This window comes from Mirounga angustirostris, unplaced genomic scaffold, assembly GCF_029215605.1.
Source record: "Mirounga angustirostris isolate CCGP_5_RB_7025 unplaced genomic scaffold, mMirAng1.0.hap1 SCAF_6, whole genome shotgun sequence".
Taxonomy (NCBI): domain Eukaryota; kingdom Metazoa; phylum Chordata; class Mammalia; order Carnivora; family Phocidae; genus Mirounga; species Mirounga angustirostris.
Window position 1 is genome coordinate 58806841 of NW_026991714.1, and position 25033 is coordinate 58831873.

The 25033-nt window shown below is 37.7% G+C and overlaps 1 protein-coding gene across 4 annotated transcripts in view; it reads right to left on the reverse strand.

Annotated features, from left to right (window-relative positions):
- Nucleotides 1-25033, reverse strand: part of POU2F1 (POU class 2 homeobox 1) — a 190726-nt gene that overhangs the window by 153757 nt on the left and 11936 nt on the right. The window contains exon 2 of one of the 4 annotated variants that reach the window (XM_064594383.1): nucleotides 14399-14424. The exons of 2 other annotated variants lie outside the window; for them this stretch is intronic. Coding sequence is in view for 1 of the 2 variants with exons in the window: in XM_064594382.1 (XP_064450452.1) it covers nucleotides 14399-14555 (157 nt within the window). In the remaining variant the exon portion in view is untranslated. Of the gene's footprint in view, nucleotides 1-14398; nucleotides 15005-25033 lie in introns of those variants that run through there. One more of the 4 variants, XM_064594382.1, reaches the window with a different exon arrangement.

Consider the following 25033-nt stretch of genomic DNA (forward strand, 5'->3'; position numbering starts at 1 on the left):
ATTCTTAGCCCTATATATTTCTAACACTTCCAACTGAAAAATCGATATTGGGGCTCAAAAGAAAGATATTTTTCTAGGGGAAAGAATTATAGTAACTGACATTGGACCGAACTGCCATCTACTTCTCATCATTTGGACATAGGTATATATAATGTTAACTGTAGTGTTCTTCCTCATTTTTATTTTCCATAGAACAAATAAAATAGAGCCAATGCCTCAAAAGAGGTTGTTTTTAAGTTATCTTTCTCCTGCTCACATGAGCATTTGCTGGTTTTCCTGTTTAAATCAAAGAAAAAGTAGTGCCAATGTCAGATTTTAAAGTGAGAGACCATTTGATGCCCAAAATGAGACATGATTCCTCAGCACTACCTATTCTTGTACAAAACAATAAATGGCTCCCTGCAGGACACAGTCTATAGCTCACCTACCCAACTTAATAACAATCTTATCACCAAAAGTACCTTGAGCAATAGATAGCATCAAGAAGTGGCTCTGTTATAAATTTAGGAACAAAATTAAAGGTCCTAGGGAGACATTTTCCACAAGCAGATCCAGACAGTGAAAAGGCACTGCCACATTCAAACTGGATTTTACTGCTTTATAAGTATCTCTCTCCCTGAAGCAACTCAAAATTATGACTGCCTCAAAATAAAGATTTGTGTAGCTATAACCAGTGTATCCAGACCCTAATATATCAATAGATATGCACTGAGGCTCTTCAGAGCAGGAAAGTCATTGTACTGCTATCTCCCAAAGAGTTTTTCAAATACCATCACCAAAAGGAAAAAAAAAAAAAAAAAATCATCTCTCCCTTTATCCACAGGCAGCTCATCAAAAGACCATCTTTTTTTTTTTTTTTTTTAATCTTCTGTTAGCAGAAGTAAGATAAGATGGTATAAAAATCACTGAGCTGGAAGTCCAAGATCTGAATTCTAGTCTCAGCTATTACTTGTCAGATGCTTGATCTTTAACAAGTCACTTAATTTCAGTTGTTTTCAACTTATGAACTCAAAGTTATTTGGTGTGAATATGTTCAAAAATTCTTCAGCTAGAAATTCCTGTTATTTCCACCATTTATTTTCCTGTCTCAACAACAACAACAAATCATTATCATTTCTCTAGCAGTTAAGGATCCTATCAATTTCAAGGCACAGGAAACCTAGCACAAACAGATGAGTATAAAAAAGGGCGGGGTGTCCCAAGTAACTGGAATAGCCAGAAGTAGAACATTATTACCAACCCTCAAGAAATATCTTCAAGACCTGATTTCTCCCTCTCCCCCTCTCTCTTTCCCTCCCCGCCCCCCCAATTTGTCTCTCTTCTTATTTGGACTTTATTCTTGGGTATCACATGGTAGCCAACTAACTACAGCCACTCTTGCCTTTCATCAGCCTGGGTTTAGGTTCAGCAAGGATACTTCCTCCCATTTTGCTCCAGCAAAAAACAGAAGCTGCGGTTGACTTCACTTGAGAAACTGTCCACCTGAACTGATCACTTGCCTGGGGGAACACAATCCTAAATGCCAGAGCAGAGTTGGTACCACCCATCAGGGAGGGACTAAAAGTGGGAAGGAGTAAGACGCTCCACACAAAATAGATGTTCTTTACACCTTCTCCTACCCAAGGTAAATCCCTCCACTCAGGCTCCATTGCCATTTCTCTCCCCCCCATATGCTATATTCCCTCCCCATTATCTTCTTCCAAAACTTAATGAGCCCTTTAAACCTTCCCCTTGATATCTGGCACATCATCCATACTCTCCATCTAAGTGAGAAATCACTTTCTTTTCCTCATCTCCTGAATCTAATCAGCCACAAATTCTCAAAGATTCCACCTCCTTAGCTTCTTTTCTCCAATCCTCTTCCTCCCCAGCTGCTTACAACCCCCTTCCCTTAGCGTAGGCCTCTCTCCCATCACTCTGGCCCAATTGCTGTGACTGTATCCAACCCACCACCCCACCTCCAGTCTCCACTGCCCCAAAATCCATGCTCCATACTGTCACCTGTATCTTTCCAAAGTTCAAGTCTAATCTTATTCTCCCTTCTTTATACTTTGTTTGGGGTTTCTTTCTTCTTCTTCTTCTTTTTTTTAATACTTTTTAATGTCTCCTTGTTTCCGGCAGTATAAAAACTATCTTATTTTTTACCATCTTCACCTATAGTTTAATCATGCCAATTACTGCAATTTCCAAAATTTAATCAGTTGTTTCTTACCAGTCCTTCTGCTCACATTGCTCTCCAAACTGGAATTTGCCTGGGCTACTCTGTGGATTCAAGGGGTTCCCCCTACTCTAAAACACCTGGCAGAACAAGATTCAGCTCAGGTGTTTCTACTTTTTTGAAACCTCTCCTGAGGTACCTGCTAGGACTTCTTTCTTTGTGCCCTCACTATACCCAATACAGCACCTATAACAACTTATTGCACTCACCTATTTGCAGGTAAATATAGTTCTCAAAAGCAAACATGCCTTAAGATGATCTGAAAAGCTCTAAAAAACAGATGTCTGAATCTACACCACACTAAACATACCAAACCAGAATTAGGGCCCAGGCTTGTATACTATGAAAAAGCTTCAAGGCAGTTAATGTTACATGCCCCATCTCTCCAGGCAAAAACCACTTACACATGATAATCTACTGAGGAAAACACTTCCTATTAAATATATCCAGGGCACCTGGGTGGCTCAGTTGGTTAAGCGACTGCCTTCGGCTCAGGTTATTATCCTGGAGTCCCTGGATTGAGTCCCGCATCGGGCTCCCTGCTCGGCGGGGAGTCTGCTTTGCCCTCTGACCCTATCCCCTCTCATGTGTTCTCTCTCATTCTCTCTCTCTCAAATAAATAAATAAAATCTTTAAAAAAATAATAAATAAATAAATAAATAAATAAATAAATAAATAAATAAATAAATAAATCCAGTTCTTCAAATTGCTCCTGGCAGTAGGGAAACAATAAATGTTATGGAATGTTATAGAATGTAAGTCTTACACACTGCTGTGAATTACAGTTACCAAAAATCACCCAATGGAAGAAAATTACCATAACATACCATTTTCAGGCATTCCAACTAAATAAAAATTTTTATACACTGGGTGAGGGGGATGCGGAAAGAGACAGATGAAGAAATTACCTGAACCACCTTTTTCTCTGATAATCAAGAACAGAACGTTATCCTGTATGCTCAGTTGCTGAAACCAAGGACCAATGTTTCTGACTTTAGCTTCAAGGTTCTCTACGATTAGGAGTACTTGCTGCTTTTTAACGATGAATAAAATTAATAGTCTTCTGCATTAGCTTTCTGTGCAGCAAGAATCAAGATACATGTGGAGCACAGCTCTACTATGAATTACAATTAGGCAATACCCAAAGAAACAGAATTACCCCCTATGTCAAATCCCATTTAAAAAATATTTTCTGCCTACTTTCAGGGCCAAACACTAGTTTAGGGTATATTAGTAAGGAGAACAAGAGGCGCAGTAGCTGCCCTCAGGGAGCTGAGACTCAGGTACACTGCAGCTAAAAAACATTAGCAGTGGTGCTCAAAGTTTCATTAAAGAGAATGGAGACTACTAAATGTTTTATCTGTATTCCATTATAACCTTTAAGTTAGATTAATATTCTTATCTTATAAAATGTTTTTAAAGAACACTAAGGCATTTTCCTGGTTTGAGGTGGATTATCCAAAGTTTTCCTCTTGAAAAAAAAAAGTTGCCTTATTTTTTTTTTCTAGTTGCATCATAAAAGCAGGGAGCAAATAGGAAAAAATGAAATAATAACAGCGAAGACATTAAAATTTCCTTCAGCCAGTATTTTCTATTCTTTTCCGGAAACATTGAGACAAACAAACCTAGCATCAAATTAAAAAGAAAAAAAAAATCTAAGAGGAAATGTATTTCGTTAAAATAAAAAATCCTTAATACAGGGGCGCCTAGGTGGCTCAGTCAGTTAAGCATCAGACTCTTGATTTTGGCTCAGGTCATGATCTCAGGATTAAGGCCCACATCTGGCTCCGCTCTCAGTGCAGTCTGCTTGCCCCTCTCCTTCTGCTCCCCCTGCTCACACTTGCTCATGCCCGCATGCTCTCTCTCTCTCTAAAATAAATAAATAAAATCTTTAAAAAAAATCTTTAATATAGTTCCAAGTTTCACTCTGGGGTAAAAAAAACCTAGAAAAATAAAGGATGAGGGCGCCTGGGTGGCTCAGTTGGTTACAAGCGACTGCCTTCGGCTCAGGTCATGATCCTGGAGTCCCGGGATCGAGTCCTGCATCGGGCTCCCTGCTCGGCGGGGAGTCTGCTTCTCCCTCTCCTGGTCCCCCCTCTTGTGCTCTCTCTCTCTCTTTCTCTGTCTCAAATAAATAAATAAAATCTTAAAAAAAAAAAAGAAAAAGAAAGGATGAAACATGTTAGTGGGGAAAAAAATGACACCTTGTTGTACAGAGAGTAAATTCTCAGAGGCTAAAAGTTTTGTCTCTGACCCTCAAATACAAGCTCTTGGGCTGATGAGAGATAAAAGCATAATTCAAACCATTAAAAGTAAGTACTATAGGCTCCCTTTTGAAGTGAAACTCTTGGCCTCATAAGTGAACTTGTCCCTTGATGATCAAGTTTGTCCAAGTTTCAGACATATTTCATTAGCAAACTCATCATAACGGGCTCTTTGGGCCAGTCCATTTAAAAATATGCATTGTAATGAAAACTGTACTGCAATAAAACAAGGCCATTTTTTAAAAACCCTAAGGCCCAATTAGATCATGTAAATTTGAATTAAATATATACATAAATCAGTCAATACCCCAAGCTCCTGACAAAATGCCAGCCAGCAGTCTTTGGCATAAGAAATATTAGAAATGCCATCCTAGGGCGCCTGGGTGGCTCAGTTGGTTAAGCGACGGCCTTTGGCTCAGGTCATGATCCCAGGGTCCTGGGATCGAGTCCCGCATCGGGCTCCCTGCTCAGCAGGGAGTCTGCTTCTCCCTCTGACCCTCCCCCCTCTCATGCTCTCTATCTCATTCTCTCTCAAATAAATAAATAAAATCTTAAAAAAAAAAAAATGCCATCCTAGAGGGATATGTGCTTTTTTTTTTTTTCCTAGCGTCAACACACATCAGAATGAAAACTATAAACTAGTCATCCATGTTAACGTGACGCTGCTGTGAGCAAGAAAACTATCAAATGCAGTTACACTCTGAAAGAATTTTTTTTAACCTTTTCTATTGGCCAGAAATACTATTCATTTGGCCACTTGTGGCTCAGTTATGAACATTCTTGCATTTGGAGTTTGCAAAAAAAGTAAAAACCAAACTAATAAAAGCTGTAATTTCATTACTACACAATTATACAGAATACAGATAATTATCTGGTTTGTGCTCTCAAATTATCAACAATGGAGTTTATTATGGGGCTAGTTCCCCTTCATGGTGAGAAAAAATTAACACTGAAAACAGATTTGGGGATCTTAGGTCCCCCTACAAAATTTCGTATTAGCAATTCCTGCATGGGCTTCTTCAATATGGAAAACTACACAGGAATTAAGTTTGGATAGCACTTTGGAAAAGCACACTTGAATCCCTCAAGTCTTTCAGGGAGGAACTCGTGGGGACTGCTGTTTTGTAGATATATTCTACAAAGAAACTGCAAACATCTGTGCTTCTCCTCATTTGCAAAGACATAACACATGAAACCTGAACTACTGGTTCTAAATATAGTCTCTCCAGAGGTCTGTTCAGATAATCCTAATAGCAAATAGGATGGCCTTTATTTGTAGAAGCATCTAGAGGGATCTTATGACATAAAAAGATAAGAAAGCACATTTAAAAACATGGAGAAAACTGCCAACCCTTAGAAAAGAAATATGTTTTGACTTAAATAATCAATGTATCAAGAAGAAATAGGAAAAGTTTAATATTATCTTAGGTCATATCTATTTTCTCATACTTGTCTCTTAATGACAAAATACAGAAAAGTATTTTACATTATACATCATGAAGCTTGTCACACCATATATTCAGTGATGACAAAAAAATGGTATGATGTCTTTACTCACTTTTCAAAGCCTATTATGTCAAGCAGGAAACACCCTATAGTCAGAACAACAAGCTCAAGCTGTCAAACCAGGAGAATTTCTAAGTATGACCTTTTAATGGAAAAATGCTATTTTCCTAGTACCTGATACGGAGAGAACATGAAAGAAAATCAAAATTAAAATTTCCCACTAGCATTAATTAAAACTCTCTCTAAATTCTGTTTCTCTCCATACTCAGGAAAATATTGATAAATATTGTCTCTAATTTTCTGAGGTACAAATGAATTCCAAGATTAGTTTTGTTTTTTTAAGATTTTATTTATTTGACAGAGAGAGACACAGAGAGAGAGGGAACACAAGCAGGGGGAGTGGGAGAGGGAGAAGCAGGCTTCCCGTAGAGCAGGGAGCCCGATGCGGGGCTCGATCCCAGGACCCTGGGACCATGACCCGAGCAGAAGGCAGATGCTTAATGACTGAGCCACCCAGGCGCCCCAGAATTCAAGATTAGTTTTAAAGCTAAAAACTTCATAGTCTGCTCATGAGATTTTCTTATAATACCTCTCTCTGTTTCACACACACACATCAATCTATTATCTGAAACTGTTGCTGGTTAAATCTTTACTGATCTCCTGAGGAACACAATTCTGAAACTACTAAAATAACACAGTAATTTATTTTTATAGAATCCTAGCAAAATAAAGTCTGCGTATTCATTTTTAATCTAATCTAAACCTAAGTAGGAAAGGTAACAAAATTTGAAGAAATAAAATAACTTACAATAAAAGTAGACAGGGTGTTATTAAGATATATTTTTAAAATAATGCTCTAGTACACCAGAAAATTGAAGTATGTAATATATTCCAGGCACTTAAGAGTTCCTCTGTTTGAGATTACTAGAAACCATTTTTTAGAGTCAGTTTGATGCACTCTGTTGACTTAACTAAAAAAAGGGATGGGGGCTTCCAGAATCTACTAAAGGTACAGTTATGCCCAAAGCTCATAGAAAACCAACAGACTGTAGTACCTTTGTTGCTTATGTACATCAATATTTCGTCCCAAAGTACTATCCTTTCAGGGGGAGGCTAACAATAAACTAATTCTCTCAAACATAAGATTACATTTTTTCCTGATGTTCCTGTAGTGACATCCTCAAAAATAAAAGTACTGTTGGGCATCATTTTCCATTTTTACTAAAATTTAAACACCATAATTCAAATTCTGATAAGAACCTACATACAAGAACAACAAAAAGAAAACAACAATATTTCCCAAGCCGTGATTACTGCTTTCTTTCTACCTGATCCAGGTGAACATTCCCCAAACCTATCAGCATAATTCAAACACTCTGAACTAAAGCTGAGTGTCCATCCACATCTTCATCTCATATCCTTTTCTCGTCTTTGATTTTTGGGAAAAAAATGCCAGAACAGATGCCCAGAATGACAGATAAGGTCAAAACACTGTTAACATGAGTAGTTATGCTAGGTAATATACCAAAAAGAAGGCACAACAATCTGATCATACAAATAATGTTCCTTGTCACCAAAGCCTTTGCATTATTCTATGCAAACAAAAATGAAATGTCAATTACAAAAGTAAACATATCCTCATTAATAAAATGAGTATCTACCATCTAACAGCTAGCAAGGGGCAGAGATAATAAAGAGCAGTTTTGGAAATTCTGCATTCATTCTTTCATGGCTCATCACAGTGCTCACTGCACACACAAGGCCCCTCCACACCCTAGGGGATCAGTATCCTGTCACTCACACCTATGGCCAGATCTTGAACCCCATCACCACCCAGAACTCTTCTTCCTCTAACACCTTAAACTCTCTCAATGCAACCCCACTCCTCCTGGATCTGTCACGCCCTCAATCCCATTAAAGACCTACTATTCTCCAACTCAACAAGTCAGTTAGGCAGACCTCCTGCCCTCCACGTTCCCAGAGACCATTAATTTGCTCCTTTCTTCACTTCCATCTCAATTCCATGGAGACCACAAGGTCCATTAATGACTTTCTTGTCAATATTTTCTACTCCCTTGCTTCCTTGTCCTTCTGCTGTACATTCCAACAAAGCTCCCAATCCTGGCAGATTCCATCTGACTGCCTTCTCCACTCATACACTTTGGGCTTCCAAGCACTATTAGCAAAATTAAAAATAGAAGGCACAGCCCTACAGGCTGGTCCTCCACAATCCAGTAAGTGTCCTCATGAATCTCTCTTTAGAACCCAGATTTCAATGGATGGAGGAAGGAATTAAAGGCGTATAGCAGATGAAGGGAGTTTATGAGTCTACATTATATTCAAAGAAGCTTGGAGAAAAGGACAGAAAAGAAGGAAAAGGCTGGTATGCAAGGGAGCCGAAACGAAGTTGGATCACGCTGAGGTTTAAGAGGGCTGGTAACTGGGGCAAGTTTGGAGGCAAGGAGAAGATAAAGATGTCCAACATTCCTCCAGAAGCAGAAAGAAATGGATAGGATCCATTGCTTCACGTTTTACGAAAATAATATAGCGGCTTCAGAAATACAAGTTAATTAAAAGGGGTTTATCTCCAATGCAACCCATAGTTTAACTTCTTGCATAGTAAAAGCCCAAACTCTGAAATCAGACAGCCTGGGTTTGATTTCCAGCTCTTCAACTTCCTAGCCATGTTATTTCCTAGACAAGTCATTGCATCTTTCTGTGCCTCAGTTTCCTCATCTGTAAAATGGGGATAATTATAATACCTATGTAACAGGGTGGTGTGAAAATGAAACGAGTTAATACACAGAACATACTTGGAATGGTGACTGGCGCATAATAAGCAGGAATGTTAGCTATTCTTCTGGCTAAAAACTTAAAATGCTATTTAGATATTCTTGTGCTCAGTGCACTACAGAGAATGTAATGGACTTCCCTGACCCCCATATCCCCAACCTAATTTCCATTAGCCTTCTGGGTCTTCTTTGACACATCTCCCCTGGCTCTTCTTCTCCCTCCTCCTTGCTAAATAACTGGGTTAAGTGAATCTCTTCTGTTTGTCCAGAGCACACGGGGTTTACTTTCTCACAGTATCTATCAGGGTATTATAATTTTCATTGATACATTTGTCTTCCCCCTCCTCCAAACTGAATTGTGAGTTCTTCCAGGATGGGAGCTGTCTTTTCTGATTAAAGTTCAGGGGGTTTAAGAATAAGTGATGTATGTAAATCAGTATAACATTGTACTTGATGGATAACAATGAATTAAAATAATTCATTAAAATAAATGAATAAATCAGCTATTCTAGTCTTAGAGGACTGTTTTATGCAAGAGAGCAAACAAGTTCATCTACTAACTTAATGTCTATCATTTATAAAATGTACTACAGTTAAACTCTTAAGTTAAGAAAATATAATTACCCCAAGTCCTTAAAGAGCACTGCACTCCAAAGAATTACCACACACAAATTTCTGCAATATTTCTAAATTCAGAATATACAAGCACATTACTCAAACAACTTACACACATATTACTCAAACAACTAAGTCTTTCCGAAATAAATCTGATAATGGTTTAAAAGAAGTAAAACTGTTATATACTTTGGAAAGCAAAATATACAACTTCCAACCACACGACTTTTCATAAACCATAGTGCATTCTATTACCAGAAACTGATACTTCACCCTCACTGGTGATCAGAAACTGACCAGTGTCCATTGTTCTCTCTCTGCATAAACCTCAAAAAAACCCCTAAAGTCAGAAAAATTTAAACAACATTCAAAATATGAATGGTTTGACTGTGTGCTGTAATTATTGTATCTGCACTTTTTGTTTAAGCTAACTTTTTAAGCACATCTTTTCAATATACGTATGTAAAACATGTATCAAAGCCAAGCTATTTTTCCTTTTCTTGTCCAATAAGTCATAAAGATTTATTATACTTACATTACTGACCAACAACAGAATTCCTACCCACAAGTTAACTGTACAGTAGAGTATGTATCCTAGATCATCATATTAGGGGTAGGAAAAAAGAGAACTTACAAAATCCCATGTTCCCAGATACTAAGAAAATAGAAGCCTCATAAGTACTATATAGCTCAAAACTGAAATTCAATTGGGGATGTAATATTTTCAGAAAATTTGAAACAATAAACAAAAAGAGGGAAAGAGAAAGAGATCTGAAAGAGGGAAAAGTTGGGAAGAGAAAACGAAATTTAGGTAAAGATTAAAATTTATGCACTGTATTATAAAGGTCCTTTATAAATCCAAATTCATTTAAAATTTGGAGATATAAAAATTGAATAATGTATATATAACCTGGTTTACTCACAAAGTTACATTTAGCATTAAATTTAAAGCACCTGTTCACAGTTATCAACTTACTTATGGTTTGTTGTTGTCTTTAAGTAGGCTCCATGCCCAGCTTGGAGCCCAGTGCAGGGCTTGAACTCATGACCTTGAGACCAAGAGTTGGACACTTAACCAACTGAACCACCGAGGCACCCCAACTAACTTATGTTTTTAATGGGAACTAAAGTTATAAACGCATTTTTTAAATTGTTATTATTTTTAATTTTTTTTAAAGATTTTATTTATTTGACAGAGAGAGACACAGCGAGAGAGGGAACACAAGCAGGGGGAGTGGGAGAGGGAGAAGCAGGCTTCCCGCGGAGCAGGGAGCCCGATGCGAGGCTCGATCCCAGGACCCCGGGACCATGACCTGAGCTGAAGGCAGATGCTTAATGACTGAGCAACCCAGGCGCCCCTCACATCATTTTTTTTTTTTAAGTAGCAACACCTCATTTTTATTAGCCCATGAGAAACAGAAAAACTCTGACAGAAGGAACTATCAACATAAAAGCAAAAGGGAAATAAAAAATAGGGTCTTCTTGTCTTCCACATAGTGCTAGGAGATACAGAAAATCAATAAATTTCAATATTTTAACAAGTCACTATATAAAAGCAAACACATTTTACTTGGAAATCTAAAATCTGGAGTCTTCTTTTAACTATAAGACCTTGGGTCAAAGTAACTTAACTCCTCTCTACATGAGGGAGGAGAGTCTTAGGGACTTCAAATCCCTTCCAGATCTAAAAATTATAGATATTATCTTCTATTTACTCTTTATTAAATAAATTTTAGGCTTTGCTTCCCCAACAACTCCTCTCATTAGGAAGGTACCATGGCAAGTGGCTCCTAGTGCAGCTACAGAAATCAGACTCAAGGCTCTACCACCTAGTGGCTGGGTGATCCCAGAACAAGTTACTCCAGCTCCCCAAGCCTGTTTCCTTGTCTATAAAACAGAGTAATAATAACACTACCTATCCTCATAAGGTTGCTGTGAAGATGAAAAGAGAAAGTGCTTAGCATAGTCCTGGCACACAGTAAGATGCCTAATTAATGTTAGCTGGCATTACTGTTCTGTTTTGATGGTTTTTAAAAATGCTATTACTCCTTCCATCAAATAGATAGATAAATAATAATTTACTTAACATTTCCATTTGGGTGGTTTCTCAATTTTAACCTTTTTAAATAAAGGGTATATAAACATTTTTGTGCATAAAGCTTACCCCAAATTTAGGGAATTTCTTTAGGATATATTCAAGAAGTTAAATTATTGGATCAAAATATATGGATGTTTTGGCTTTATAAAAAGGCTGTATAGATTTTCATTCCACCAAGTATATGAAAGCGCCCAATTCACTGCATCTGAGTCAATCAGTACTGAAATTCATTACTTTCATTTTTTATAATTTGATTTAAAATATTTCTCAATGTTGCTATAATTACCATTTTGTTGATTATTTGTGAGGCTGAGAATTTTTTCTGTTTATCAAAAATAATATAAGAACAGGGGTGCCTGGGTGGATCAGTCAGTTAAATGTCTGATTCTTCATCTCGGCTCAGGTCATGCTCAGGGTTGTGAGATCGAGCCCTGACTTGGAGCCTGCTTAAGATTCTCTCTCCCTCTGCCCCTCCTCCCCTCTTAAAAAAATTAAAAATAAAATTAAAATTAAAAAATATTTTAAGAACAACCTCATTCAAAAAGATTTTTTAAGTAAGGAAAAAAGTATAAAACACAGAAAGAAGGAAATTTTTTAAAAATCGAAGATTAAAACAAGCATAAAATTAGAATGTAAATATGTAGTTATTAAACTAATGCATAATTTGGCACTAAGAATCCTACCAGCTAAAGCAAAGAAAAAATTGTTCCATGTCCTGAACTTTGCCTGGGGAGGGTGGGGGTCAGGGTACAACAGTATTCTATTCCTCAAGAAAAGCAAAACTTTTTTCAGACATTTAGGATCTAAAAGATACTTCTTAGATGGGTCTTCATAAAAAGGATACAAAGTAATTTAAGGACAACATTCTCAGCAACAGCAAATCTGATAGAAGGGCTCATTTGCTGCAACTGTATTTACCTTAAATTTAAAAAATACAAGAAAGTAGGGGCATCTGGGTGGCTCAGTCGATTAAGCGACTGACTCCTGATTTCAGGTCAGGTCATGAGATTGAGCACCACATCAGGTTCCCTGCTCAGCAGGGAGGCTGCTTCTCTCCCTCTCCCTCTGCCCCTCCCCTCGCTTGCACTCTCTCTAAAATAAATAAGTAAATCTTTAAAAAAAATACAAGAAAGTAAAATAATTCACTAAATATAATTTTGGTACACAAAATTTAGTACTATAGTCATTTCCTGAGTTATTAATATACTGCTATCTGCAATTTCTGCTTCTAATCCTCCATCTTGGCAAATCTCTAGAATTGAAGGCTTGATCAAATTGAGACAAGCTTATCTACAATTTCTCAACTGTTTTTATTTATTTTATATATTTGCAAAGAACAGATCTGTTTCTTGCATATACTCTAGAAAGGATATATGAACTTGGTAATAAGCCAGAGAAGAACATACAAAGTTCTGTCCTTTGCTATAACTGAGGTACATTAATAGTGTCATTGGAGGGCCTTCCTGAACCAAAAATCTAACTATATTTCATATTCTGAAACATTTTTTTTAAAGATTTTATTTTTAAGTAGTAATCTCTACACCCATTGTGGGGCTCAAATTTACAATCTCCAGACCAAGAGTAATATGCTCTACCCAATGAGCCAGCCAGGTGCCCACCCCTGCCCCCAGAAATATTTTAAAGTATCTTTCCAGGGGTTCCTAGCTGGCTCCATCAGTCAGAAGATCATGCAACTCTTGAATTCAACTCTCAAAGAGAAGGAATTTTGGGTAATAATTTTTTAAATGGTGCTAAAATGTTTCAGACAAATTCCAATATGACTAAAATCCATTATATGACCCAAATAATTTCTAAAAACTGCAATAAGATTTTATTATAAAATTGTGTATATCAATCATTTAGTCTGAACAAGATTTTTCATGTCTATTCTTTTTTAAATGGCAAGATTTATCATAGCTTTGGTCATTCATTTTCTTTCTACCCCAATGCAGGGCATCTTACGACATTTTGAAGATAGATAGAACCTTCTTCATCATGGCCCCATTTACCAGATAAGGAAATTTTTGCCCATAGAGATTAAGACCACAGAAGTAACAGTGGCAAAATGGGTAGTGGAAACTTTCCAAAATTTGGACAAGAAACCAAGCATTCTGGCTTCTCAGGTCCTACAGGATAATGCAAATGTTAGATGCTATTTTTCCATCTGTCAATCAAGTACCCTAAGTACCTGCATTCTTTCCTCCTACTAATGACATGAAGGTTCAATGACTAGGACAAAATTGTGCTTTGTGTTCTCACAGCAGCTATGATAAATTTCAGAGATGTTTTGGCTTTTATAACATTTGCTATTCTTCCTGTTATGTTTGTGTCATTTCCTTAAAGATGCCACTGGAAAACGGCTATGTAATAAATATGTAATATTAGGATCCCTGCAAGGTGCAGTATCCCACTCTGGAGGTCAGTAGCTGCTGTTGCCTCAGGCCACCCTGCGGCTGCCCCTGCTGAGCCAAGGCCACCAGGCTGCAGAACATGGCCATTCCCCAGCCAGGCCCCTCACTCCTGTCCTGGCCCGGCCCACCTATATGCGGATTTTTTCTCAATAAATATCTGTACAGTACTGTAAATGTGTTTTCTCTTCCTTATGATTTTCTTAACATTTTTCTTTTCTCTCCAGGCGCCCTGGAATAAATCTTTTAAAAAAATAAAATGAAAACTAAAATCTACTTTGCAAAGAATAAAAGTTATGTAACACTAAACATGGTGTTGACTTTGTTGTTTTATTTGATATCAGAAAACTTTGTCTTTACAGTTTACTGCTTATCTATTGACAACATTTTAAAATCAAAGGATCCTTTTTAAATATGGATAATCATTTGCTTTGTATGTTTGTAACTTTGTATGACACATTAAAAATTAAAGCACTTGTTTACACTTGCGTTTTTACCATGAGGTTCCAAGTCATCAAAAGATCTGAAAATAATAAGAAGAAAGAGCTTATATAAATTTACAAGTTCTGGGGTAGGAAAAATTTCTGGATTCCAATTTCCAGGCAATGTGCTCAGCAATTTATGTACATTATTACCACATTTAATACTAAACATAGCTATGTAAGGAAGGATTTTTACAGGTAAATTCTCAGAGCCTAGTTTCTTTCTTTCTTTTTTTTAAGTGCCTAAAATAATGTCTGACACATAGTAAGCATTGGAATATTTGCTGAAGGAAGAAAGTTACTGGTCAGATATTCAAACATTAATTTGTCAGATTCCTGGGCTAGTATTCTTATTACCATGCAATAATGCCCCAAGTTAAAAAATAAAGTAGAGATGAAAGCAGCAGCAGGCAAACGTAAGCTATATAGAAGCACTAAAGAATAACAGATCCTTTCTCAACTCAGAGACAATTCCTCAAAATTCAACACAAATAAAGAAAGAATTCATTTTGGGATACTAAGGAACGAGAGAGAAAGAGAAAGAGAGAGATTATGTTTGCACATTAATAAGTATGACTGATAGACCATTTTCTTAATTGATTATTCATGTAGAGATATATTTATCCTATCAAAAGCAGATATCATAAATATATTACTATATCCAAAGTTTCAATTCACAGCAAAACAATTACTACAAACTCATGAACGTTGTTCATTTTTTGTTACTCTGCTAATAAAAGCAAGTAACAATTCCAAATATGAAAAGTTGGGTCCACATAAATCAGTTAAGTTGTGGTTCCTGATTTGGATTAATTTTACATAAAGGGTACATAAGTAAAAGTTAAGCTATGGAAAAAAAGCATCCATTTGTTTTTCTCATCTATCTCAGGACAAAATCTAGTCAATTCTATAGCTCAGACCATCTTGTGACATAGACTCAAGCATTTACTGTTTCGACATGTCACCAGTGTAAGAAAGTTCTGTGATTTGGGTTCTTACACCATGAGCTTTTCATTCTGTTTTTCAAATACCAGTTTTAACAGTCTTTCAGAATTATCAAGGGCAAACAGCTCTTCCAAGAGGTCCAGACCATAAAGCTTGGCACACACATACTTTTTAAAGATGTCCATGTCCTACTGTTTCTCTTCTATCACTGTTTGTAGTGCTGAAAGTTGCATTCATGGCATTTACTTTTACTGTCACTAGATAAGCTGAACAACTCAGAATTGATACCTCAATGCCCCAAACAAAAAGTATTAAAGCTGGTGCTTCTTACTTCATCCACAATTAATGTCCACAATACTTTATACAAGTGCAAAGGAGTAAGCAGCGCTTAAATGCGTAATTATTCCTAAAAAACACTCAACAGATAATTTCATTTCCAAATCTTTGAAAAAAGAAATTGACAGTAACAGATTTTCTGCTGTTAATATCTTCCTTAACCAATCAAATAAGGAAGTCAACTAAAGTTAGCTGGAAACTGGAAGCAGTACTCTTAAATTATTTTAAGTTCATCAATTCCTCATTAACACTGGAAAATTACATAACTTCCCTGTGCTTCAGTTTCCACATCTATAAAACACAGATAACATTAAGTACATTGTAGTGCTGAGGTGAGGATTAAATGAGGCAAAAAACAAAAACAGTGACTGGCACATGAGCTAAAAACAAACCTGATAAATTATTTTATATAACACAGAACCATTCCATCTTAAGCTAATACCGCCAATTGAGATTGTTAATTAATTTTTTAGCTCAAGCAACAAAACTTGCTGTTAACTTATCTACTTATAGCAAATTTTGCTTTAAAATTCTTATAACAGCATCACTGCATCTGCTCAATTAACTTTGCTGATATCACTATGTTTACAACCCAGCAGTACCTAGAAGCAAGGAGATTTCTGACTCCTCTTTAAAGGAGTTATTTCACCGGGCACTAGAAAAGATTCTGTAGACCATTTGGAGTCATGCCTGGAGAAGACAAGTAGGTCATAACAGAAGAGATGCTGTGCTAAGGTTATTGCTTTATACTGGCCAATGAGAAAGAGGAGAGAAGGAGGACTGCTGGTTAACTCCTATCTCCTGGGTGATAATTTCATTACAAAACAAGGAGTCCCCTAACTCAAAAGTTCCAGAGTTGAGTTCTGAATCAGAATGGAAATTCCCATAAACATAATGTTGAAAAACTCAGGTAGGGCTTCAAACCACCACAAAAACAGTACCTTCATCAGGACCCTGGAAGCACTTATTAAAGATGTCTATGCAGCAGCACAAGAAAAAGGAGTTAAAACAACAGATGACTTTCAATTATCTGTGAGACACTTTTCTTGGAACAAATTAACAATTACTGCACAAGCTCAGGCAAGGCGTAAACCCAAGTCACTTATCTGTTGTCCCACATATTAAGTCAGAAATGGCAGGAATCCCTTCACTACTTAACTACTGCCTGATGTTAAGTATTTTTCTCCTCCTTTAAAGCAATAAAGTTACCAAGTATATAAAACACACTCATAAATTACCTCTAAATAATTGCCAGAATTCATTTCAACTCTATTCTTTCCCCTAATATGTTAATTTCCCCACTACCCCACCCAAAGCACACATCTTCCAATTTCTTCATCCTTTCATTTTTTATCTTTCTGACTTGAAGAAGGTTCTGTCTTTGCAGCTGAGAATCAGGATTGAAACATTTATACTCCTAAGTGAATTGGCTATTCATACCTTTTGACCATTTTTCTCTTGAGATATTTGTCATTTATTTTGGATGTCTAAGAGTATTTAATACATTAAGAAAAAATTAACTCTAGGGGTGCCTGGGTGGCTCAGTCGTTAAGCGTCTGCCTTCGGCTCAGGTTGTGTGATCTCAGGGTCCTGGGATCAAGCCCTGCATCGGGCTCCCTGCTCCGCGGGAAGCCTGCTTCTCCCTCTCCCACTCCCCCTGCTTGTGTTCCCTCTCTCGCTGTGTCTCTCTGTCAAATAAATAAATAAAATCTTAAAAAAAAAAAAATTAACTCTATCATATAAGCTACTAATATTTTCTCCACACATCACATACCTTATTTATATCTGTGGATTCTTTTGGCAGGTAGAACCTTACATATTTTACACAGTTAAATCTATCAAATCTTTTATGAGTTGTGTGTCACGTCAAAAAGGCTTTCCATGGGGCGCCTGGGTGGCTCAGTCGTTAAGCGTCTGCCTTTGGCTCAGGTCATGATTCCAGGGTCCTGGGATCAAGCCCCACATTGGGCTCCCCGCTTTGCGGGAAGCCTGCTTCTCCCTCTCCCTCTCCCCCTGCTTGTGTTCCCTCTCTCGCTGTGTCTCTCTGTCAAATAAATAAATAAAAAAATCTTAAAAAAAAAAAAAAAAAAAAGGCTTTCCATTCCCAAAACTAAATTAAAATTATCCCTACTTTTGTCCTAGTACTTTTCTGAGTTTTTCTTTAAACATTTAAATCTTTAATTTCTCCAGAACTCATTTTTGTGTATGGCATAAGGAATGACCCTGACACACAAATTCTTTTTTCAAACAGACGGCCAACTGCCCTAATACCACCCTGTCCCTCTACCTAATGTCAATTTCAATCATTCCAGGCTCCTAAACTCTGGTTTAATGCTGACAGAAAACTTCCATGTCTGCATTAAAGTGATCACTTTTCAAAGCATATTGTTGTTCAAGCGGCTATGTATTCTGCGTCTAGCATTCCCAGCACCTGCTAGAATGAAAATAAAAGGGAAAAAGGTGGGATGGGAGTATCAAATTTGGCTACAATGCCAAAATACGACCATTAAGCCACCAGAGCAGGTTATTAGGCATGTGTACACCTGTCTATGCATTAAAATTACCCCCTCAACTGCTGCCTATGGGCAGCACTTTTAGCTATGTTCTTTTACTCTGGCAAAGCAGTAAAAACTATGCAACATAAACATATTTATTAGAACTGAGAGCTAACTATGCCTTAACAGCTTGGCAAACAAGGACAACATGAGGAGTTGAACACGTAATCCAAATATCAAATATCTACCTTTTCCCTTATTTATAACACCTTTTAAGTAGACGATTTAACCAAGTTTTCTCTGTCAGTGGCAAACTATGTTTTTAGAGAACAGTGCCTGGACTGACAAAAGGAAAAGGAAGCCTAGAAAAGAAAAATTTTCAGGATGTGCCCAGCACTGTTCAGGGCAAAATACACCTTAGCCAGCAGAAAAGGTATGTCCTGACTATTAGCATAATTAATTAATTTCCTTGGCCTTCACCAAGGAAGAGTCATTAAGCAACTCTTCTGATTATAATTTGGCTTCTCCTAAAGCAAGATTACATACTGTTGAATGGCCAACAATTCTAGTCCACCATGCAAGTATATTTCTCTTGATAGGTTAACACCAGCAAGCATTGTTTCTATTTGTGTCTGATCCTGTATTTGGTTAGAAGGAGGCCTGCCAATGAGCCTGCCAATGTGGTAACACCCTTTGAGGGGCCACCTGAGTAGCTGACTAGTCTTCCCGAACAAGACCGCCTTCTCTCTCTCTCCACCTTCAATAATAAGTACGAACAAACAGAATTTCAAACCCAGTGCAGCCCAATATTTATTCTGAAAAAACTTCTTACTGCCAATACTCCTGTACTAATGTGAATACAGATACACTTCCCTCCTCAACATAAAGTTCAGAGAAGGAATATTTATAGAAGATTGACTAAAGGATACACACTACCTCTACCTAATTATTCCAAAATCTCTTCCTCTTCTAGCTGAGATTCTGTTTTGAATCATCCTCACCTCTCCACCACATAAATGCCTTTATTTGAGGTCCTCTGGTTATGTTTGGCCTATAGAGGGGCATTACGAAATTTGCTACAATGAGGCCACTGATCATTCCACAACATGGGGTCCTATTTATAGGGCCTCAGAGGAGAAATTTCCTTCTAATCTTAGTGTCAAGGAACTGTGCTTTACTTAAAACAAAAGTGTGTTTGCTTTTAAATGTTATGGGCATAAATGGACTAGGTTTTTTTTTTTTGCACCATCTAATATGAAGTTTAGAGAAATATTTATGCTCCACTGAAAGCAAATATTAGATTTTTATATTAGACCTTTGATTTTATTTTACATCTTTATTTTGCATTTCTTGCTAGCTTATGAATCTTTAAAAAACACCTTAAATTTGGGGCGAGGGGACAAAATGAAACAAATGGAGAGTCTGCATTAATGCATCATAAGAACAACTGTCTTTTTAAATTTAAGGGGCCAGGAAAAAAGAGTCACATGAGAAGTCAAGGGGGAGGAAGGATTTGGAGAATAGGATGTATGGATTGAAAAAATAAAATCCAGCCAACTCTCAATTAACTGGGGAAAGAGGGAAGGGAAATTAAGAAGGGGTACAGAGAAAAGATGAGGGAATATCCCAAATAATTTACTTATTTATATAAATTAGACAAATGAAATGAGACAAATTAAAAAATGACTGTGTAAACTTAACCAAAGTTAAGTTTATGATTCTGCTCTCCAAGATCACAGTGCCAGAGCTGACCAGTCCTTACCCAGACTACAAACTGTCCCCTCTCTCTGACTGAACAGCTAATAGATGGCTAGAAAAAGCATCTGACTACCAAGATGATAAATACAGCTAGCATTTATTGATTACCATACAGGGGTCAATGGGAGATCACTTAGAATACGTAGATGTTTCTGCCGATCATTTTTTATTCTTTCAAAAATGCACTATTTCCTTTAAACAATGGTTAGTCTGCATACAAACTGGTTCCAGATTAGTAAGACTTGGCTGTCACTGAAGCTCTGCTAAGTGGAAGGGAAATTAGCTAGGGAAAGATCCAGGGAAAGAGAGCAAATGTGTAACAGCCACAGAGGGAAAGAGAGCAAATGTGTAACAGCCACAGAGAAGAGAACCTTGGCACATGGGATACTCCATAAAGGCAAGCACTATGGCCATTACCAACACAAACTCAGAAGAGTGCCTTGCAAACGGTAAGCATTCAGAAAATATATGCTATGCATTAACTTGTTAAACGAAATAAATTATTCTGTAGAATACTACAAAGACGCTAAATAACTAGCCCATTGGCCCACAGCCAGTAAATGGCAAAGCCAAGATTCCAACCCAGATCTGTCCAGTTCCAGAGACAGAGCTCTTTTCACTTCCCTATATGTTTCTCATGGCGGGAGATCAATTAGATCTCCTTGGAAAGTAAATTTTACTCAAAGTTGTATAATTTTAAATATTTGATATATAAAACAAACACCAGTGCATTACGAAAGAGAATAAAGAATTCATAATTACTAATTTTAGATTACATGGGCCATGGCATATTTTCATTTTGTGATAACCCCAGGCTCTCCTAAGGATACAAGTTCATTCTCCTCTTCCACTAGAAGTACATTAATAGAAGAAAATGTGAAAATCAAAACACCACTCCATCAACACTTGTCGACCCTCCCCGGCTGGCAGCGGCCATCCGCTGAAGCGAAGCCAAGATGGGCGCTCCCAAGCGCACAGGAGGTTCGGCTCTGCGGACCGGGGGTGGGGGGGCAGGTGGCCCGACACTCCGCACTCCCGGCCCCGCCCACCCGGCCAGGCCAGGTCGCACGGGCGGTTCCGGGGCACCGCGGCCGCAGACGCCCAGTTCCTAAGGCGCCAACCACGGCAGGCCTGGCCAGCGCGGTGTAAACCTGCCCGTCTGCTCGAAGCCTTCGGGGTTGCCCAGGAGCGAGCTGGCCCCCGCTACGTGGCTCTGAGAGTCCCCAGGTCTTACAGGGTTGGTGAGGATTCCACATACAAAATCTCAGAGGTTATCCTCACTGGTCCACGCCGTAAAGCTCTCAGAAGAAATCCTGCCCCCCACCCCCACCCCCGTGCATCACCAAACCAGTCCCCCAGCACTGGGAGATGCCAGGGCTGACACGTGCGGGCCGCAAGGGCAGCGGAAAGGGCCACAGGTTTCCCCGCACCGTACAGCCTGGGGAAGATCAGCTCCACCGTAATATAGGTAACGTCGGTAAAATTCTTACCTAATAAAGAGCAGTCATATCTGCTTAAGTGTTCTTTGTTAAAACTAGTTGTCTACGTTGTCAAAATTATGAAAGTTAAACTGCAATAACACTTGAAGACTGTTAAGTGATGGTGTTGTTTCTAAGACGATGCTTTTGTCTTTGCTTTATCTTATTAGGGAGTTTATATAGGTCAGTGTTTAAAATGCTGTTTGGTGTAACAGATGTAAAATTAATTCTGTAAAAGGAGAAAACAAACACATCCTAGTTAGGCACCGAATACATAGGAAGCATGAGTTAAATGTCAGGGACAAAATGCAGTCCTTAACCTCACAGAGCTTAGGCTATTCTCGAAAAGAGAAACAAGTTCACCAGTAATTAAAAGTGCTACCATAGATGGCTGAATAGGATGTACAGAAACAGAGAAAAGGTCTCTAACTCGGACTCGGACTTTGAAAGTCTGGGGAAATGGGGAAGGGAGTAGGGAAGTTGAAGAGTTCCCAGCAGGTGACCCAATCTCTTCTCTCATCCCTAAACTACTTCTCAAAAGACGGGTAAGAATTAATTAGATGGAAGAACGGGGAGGTACTCATGGAAAGAGAATATTTAAATTATAAATTTTCAGGAAAACCACAAGTATTCTGAAAGGCTGGAACCAGTACAATACAGCAAGAAAAAAATCACTGCTTTACATTTGAAAAATATACAGAAAAAGAAAAAAATTTAAAGAGATGCCCAACTTATAGTAAAAATATGAAAATGAAAATGTTAATATTTTTCATCAACATAGCAAAAATTTAAAAGAGCTTGTGGGGAAACTGGTACTATTAAATGCTGCAGATAAAATATATACTGTAGGTAAAAATATACAATGACAACACAGCTAAAATTTTTAAAGCCATAATTTTTTTATCCTACAATTCTTATTACTAAGAATTTATTTAAAAAAAATAAAACATTATAGGGACGCCTGGCTGGCTCAGTGGGTGGAGCATGCACCTGGATCTTGGGGTTGTGAGTTTGAGCCCCATGTTGGGTAAAATCTTAAAAAAAACACACACACACATACTATAGATGGATGCTTATAACTATGGGGAAAAAAAAATCTAACATATCAAAAGGATCAAGTAAATTAGTTGGTCCGTAAATTAGTTGGTCCACCTATACAATAAAATACTGTGTAAACATTGAAAAGGATGAGGGGAGATGTGGAAGAATACTCATGAACAACTGTTAGATGAAAAAGGCAGGTTATGGGGCGCCTGGGTGGCTCAGTCAGTTGACCGTCTGATTTTTTATTTGATTTAGGCTCAGATCGTGATCTCAGGATCCTGGGGGATGAAGCCCCACATGTCAGGGCTCCCTACTCAGTGGGGAGTCTGCTTCTCTCTCTTCCTCTCCCCTCCCTGCCGCCCCCCCCCGCACTCTTTCTCTCTCAAATGAATAAATAAAATCTTTACAAAAAAAAAAAAAAGGCAGGTTATGTTAGTTTTGAAGAACTGAAACCTGAAGCCATGTCAGTATTTTCTAGTTTTATAAGACAAGGTAAAAATTGCCCCTCTGCTGGCCTCTCCGTTTAACCTAAGAATCACCCTTGATCAGTAATGGTCACCCTGAGTCATAATTCAACAATTAATTTGTCATTTGTTATTTATGCCCCTAGAAGTTATTAAACTAAAGTTGAGACATCTTAAAAAAAAAAAAAAAGTGAAGAAAGTTAGCCTTGAAATTTCCCAAAGGTTACACCTAGCAAATAAAAAAAAAAAACAACAAACTGTTTATTTTACTGACCTGAACAAATCCTAAATAGGGAGCCTTGCAAAAATTTAAGAAAAGAGGAGGGGGGGAGGTTACATAACAGATGTACACTATGATTCCTTTTTAAAATTATGTGCACAGACATGAGGGGTCAGGCACATCGGGGGTGATGCACTATGCACTAGTGGGCATGTGTCTGCACACACTCACGAGCACATTCCAGAAAGGGGCTCAATAATTGAACCAACATCATACTGGTCCTTACAGCATTACGTTACTGATAAGACAAGATTCCAGCATCATGAGCTGGCAATGGCTCTGACACTGTAGTCTAAGTCCCTGAATTCACAACATGATTTCTTACAGCAATACTCGTTAAATTATTAATTTGTCTTCCCAAGCTATAGTGATGTTTACAATGTCTATCATGACATCAAAGGATTTTCACCAATTCCTTTCTAACTGATTGGTATATAAGTGTATATATATTAGTCTCCCTAAACAGCATTCTTGGCTGACTGCATGAGAAAGCACCAGGGGAGTGGGGGTGGGGGAGAGTGGCTCTCAGCAAGGCAGTGTAAAGAAAAATATTTCAGATACAAACAGCATAACAACTAAACAGGGTGACACTGGGCAAGACTAAACAGGGTATATATGATTGAGAACACAAATACTATTAAATGACTAACTTATCAGAAACAATGATCAATCGCCATGTTTCCTCAACTGAAAGCTACACCCCTGGTTTAGTAACAGCTTGGTAAGGGGTAAAGGGAATGGTAAACAAATGCATGGTATTTCCCTGTACATCAATTTTAAGTCACAACTCATTAAACATTAAAATATTTTATTTATATTTTCTTCCAAGATTTTATTTAAATTCAAGTTAGTTAACATATAGTGTAATATTAGTTTCAGGAGTAGAATTTAGTGATTCATCACTTACATATAACACCCAGTGCTCATTATAACAAGTGCCCTCCTTTATGCCCATCACCCATTTAGCCCATCCCCACCAACCACCTCCCCTCCAGCAACCCTCAGTTTGTTCTCTAAAGTCAAGAGTTTCTTATGGTTTGCCTCCCTCTCTGTAAAATATTTTAAAGACATGTTAATCAAAATAATATGCAACAGTGTAAGTCCTAATTTCCTAAGTAGCAAACTGGGTCATGAAAAAATATAAAATAAACAATTCCCCAAATAAAAATTATCTGAATGTTAACATCTGCAAATAGCTTCAGTTTTAAATTCTTAACAGAAATCCAAATTGTTCAGGATTTATGGATTACTGGATTCAGCAGTATGTACAGTTTCAAAATATTTTTTAAAGATTTTATTTATTATTTTAGAGAAAAAGAGAGAGAGAGCAGGGCGAGGAGTAGAGAGAGAGGGACAAGCAGACTCTGCACTGAGCACAGAGCTGGATGCTTAACTGACTGAGCCAGCCAGGCGCCCTGCAAAATATTTTTAATAATCAACATGTGGAGATACCTGAAAGCTAAGTTAACAATAGATGCAGTAATCAGTTGTCCATCTCTCCAAATAGCAAGATAGAGATGAATATACAATTGGCTCTAGACCATACAATTTGGGCTTGGAAACCGTGTAAGTGCACTAAGGATAAACAGTTGCTACATACTTCATCATCCAAGTGACTCGAAACAGAATTTACTGGTTAAGAGCATGATAATTCTCTTAATTGCCTACTGCCACAATCAAAACAGGTCAGAGACCTAGATGCGCCACTCACCCTCCTTAAACCACAGTTTCCTCACGTGAAAGATGAGGATGACAACCGCACACACTTCATGGGTCATGGTGGAGATTAATGCAAAAATGCATATAAAGCATTTTGTACCTGGCACAAAGACTCAGTAAATGTTATTATT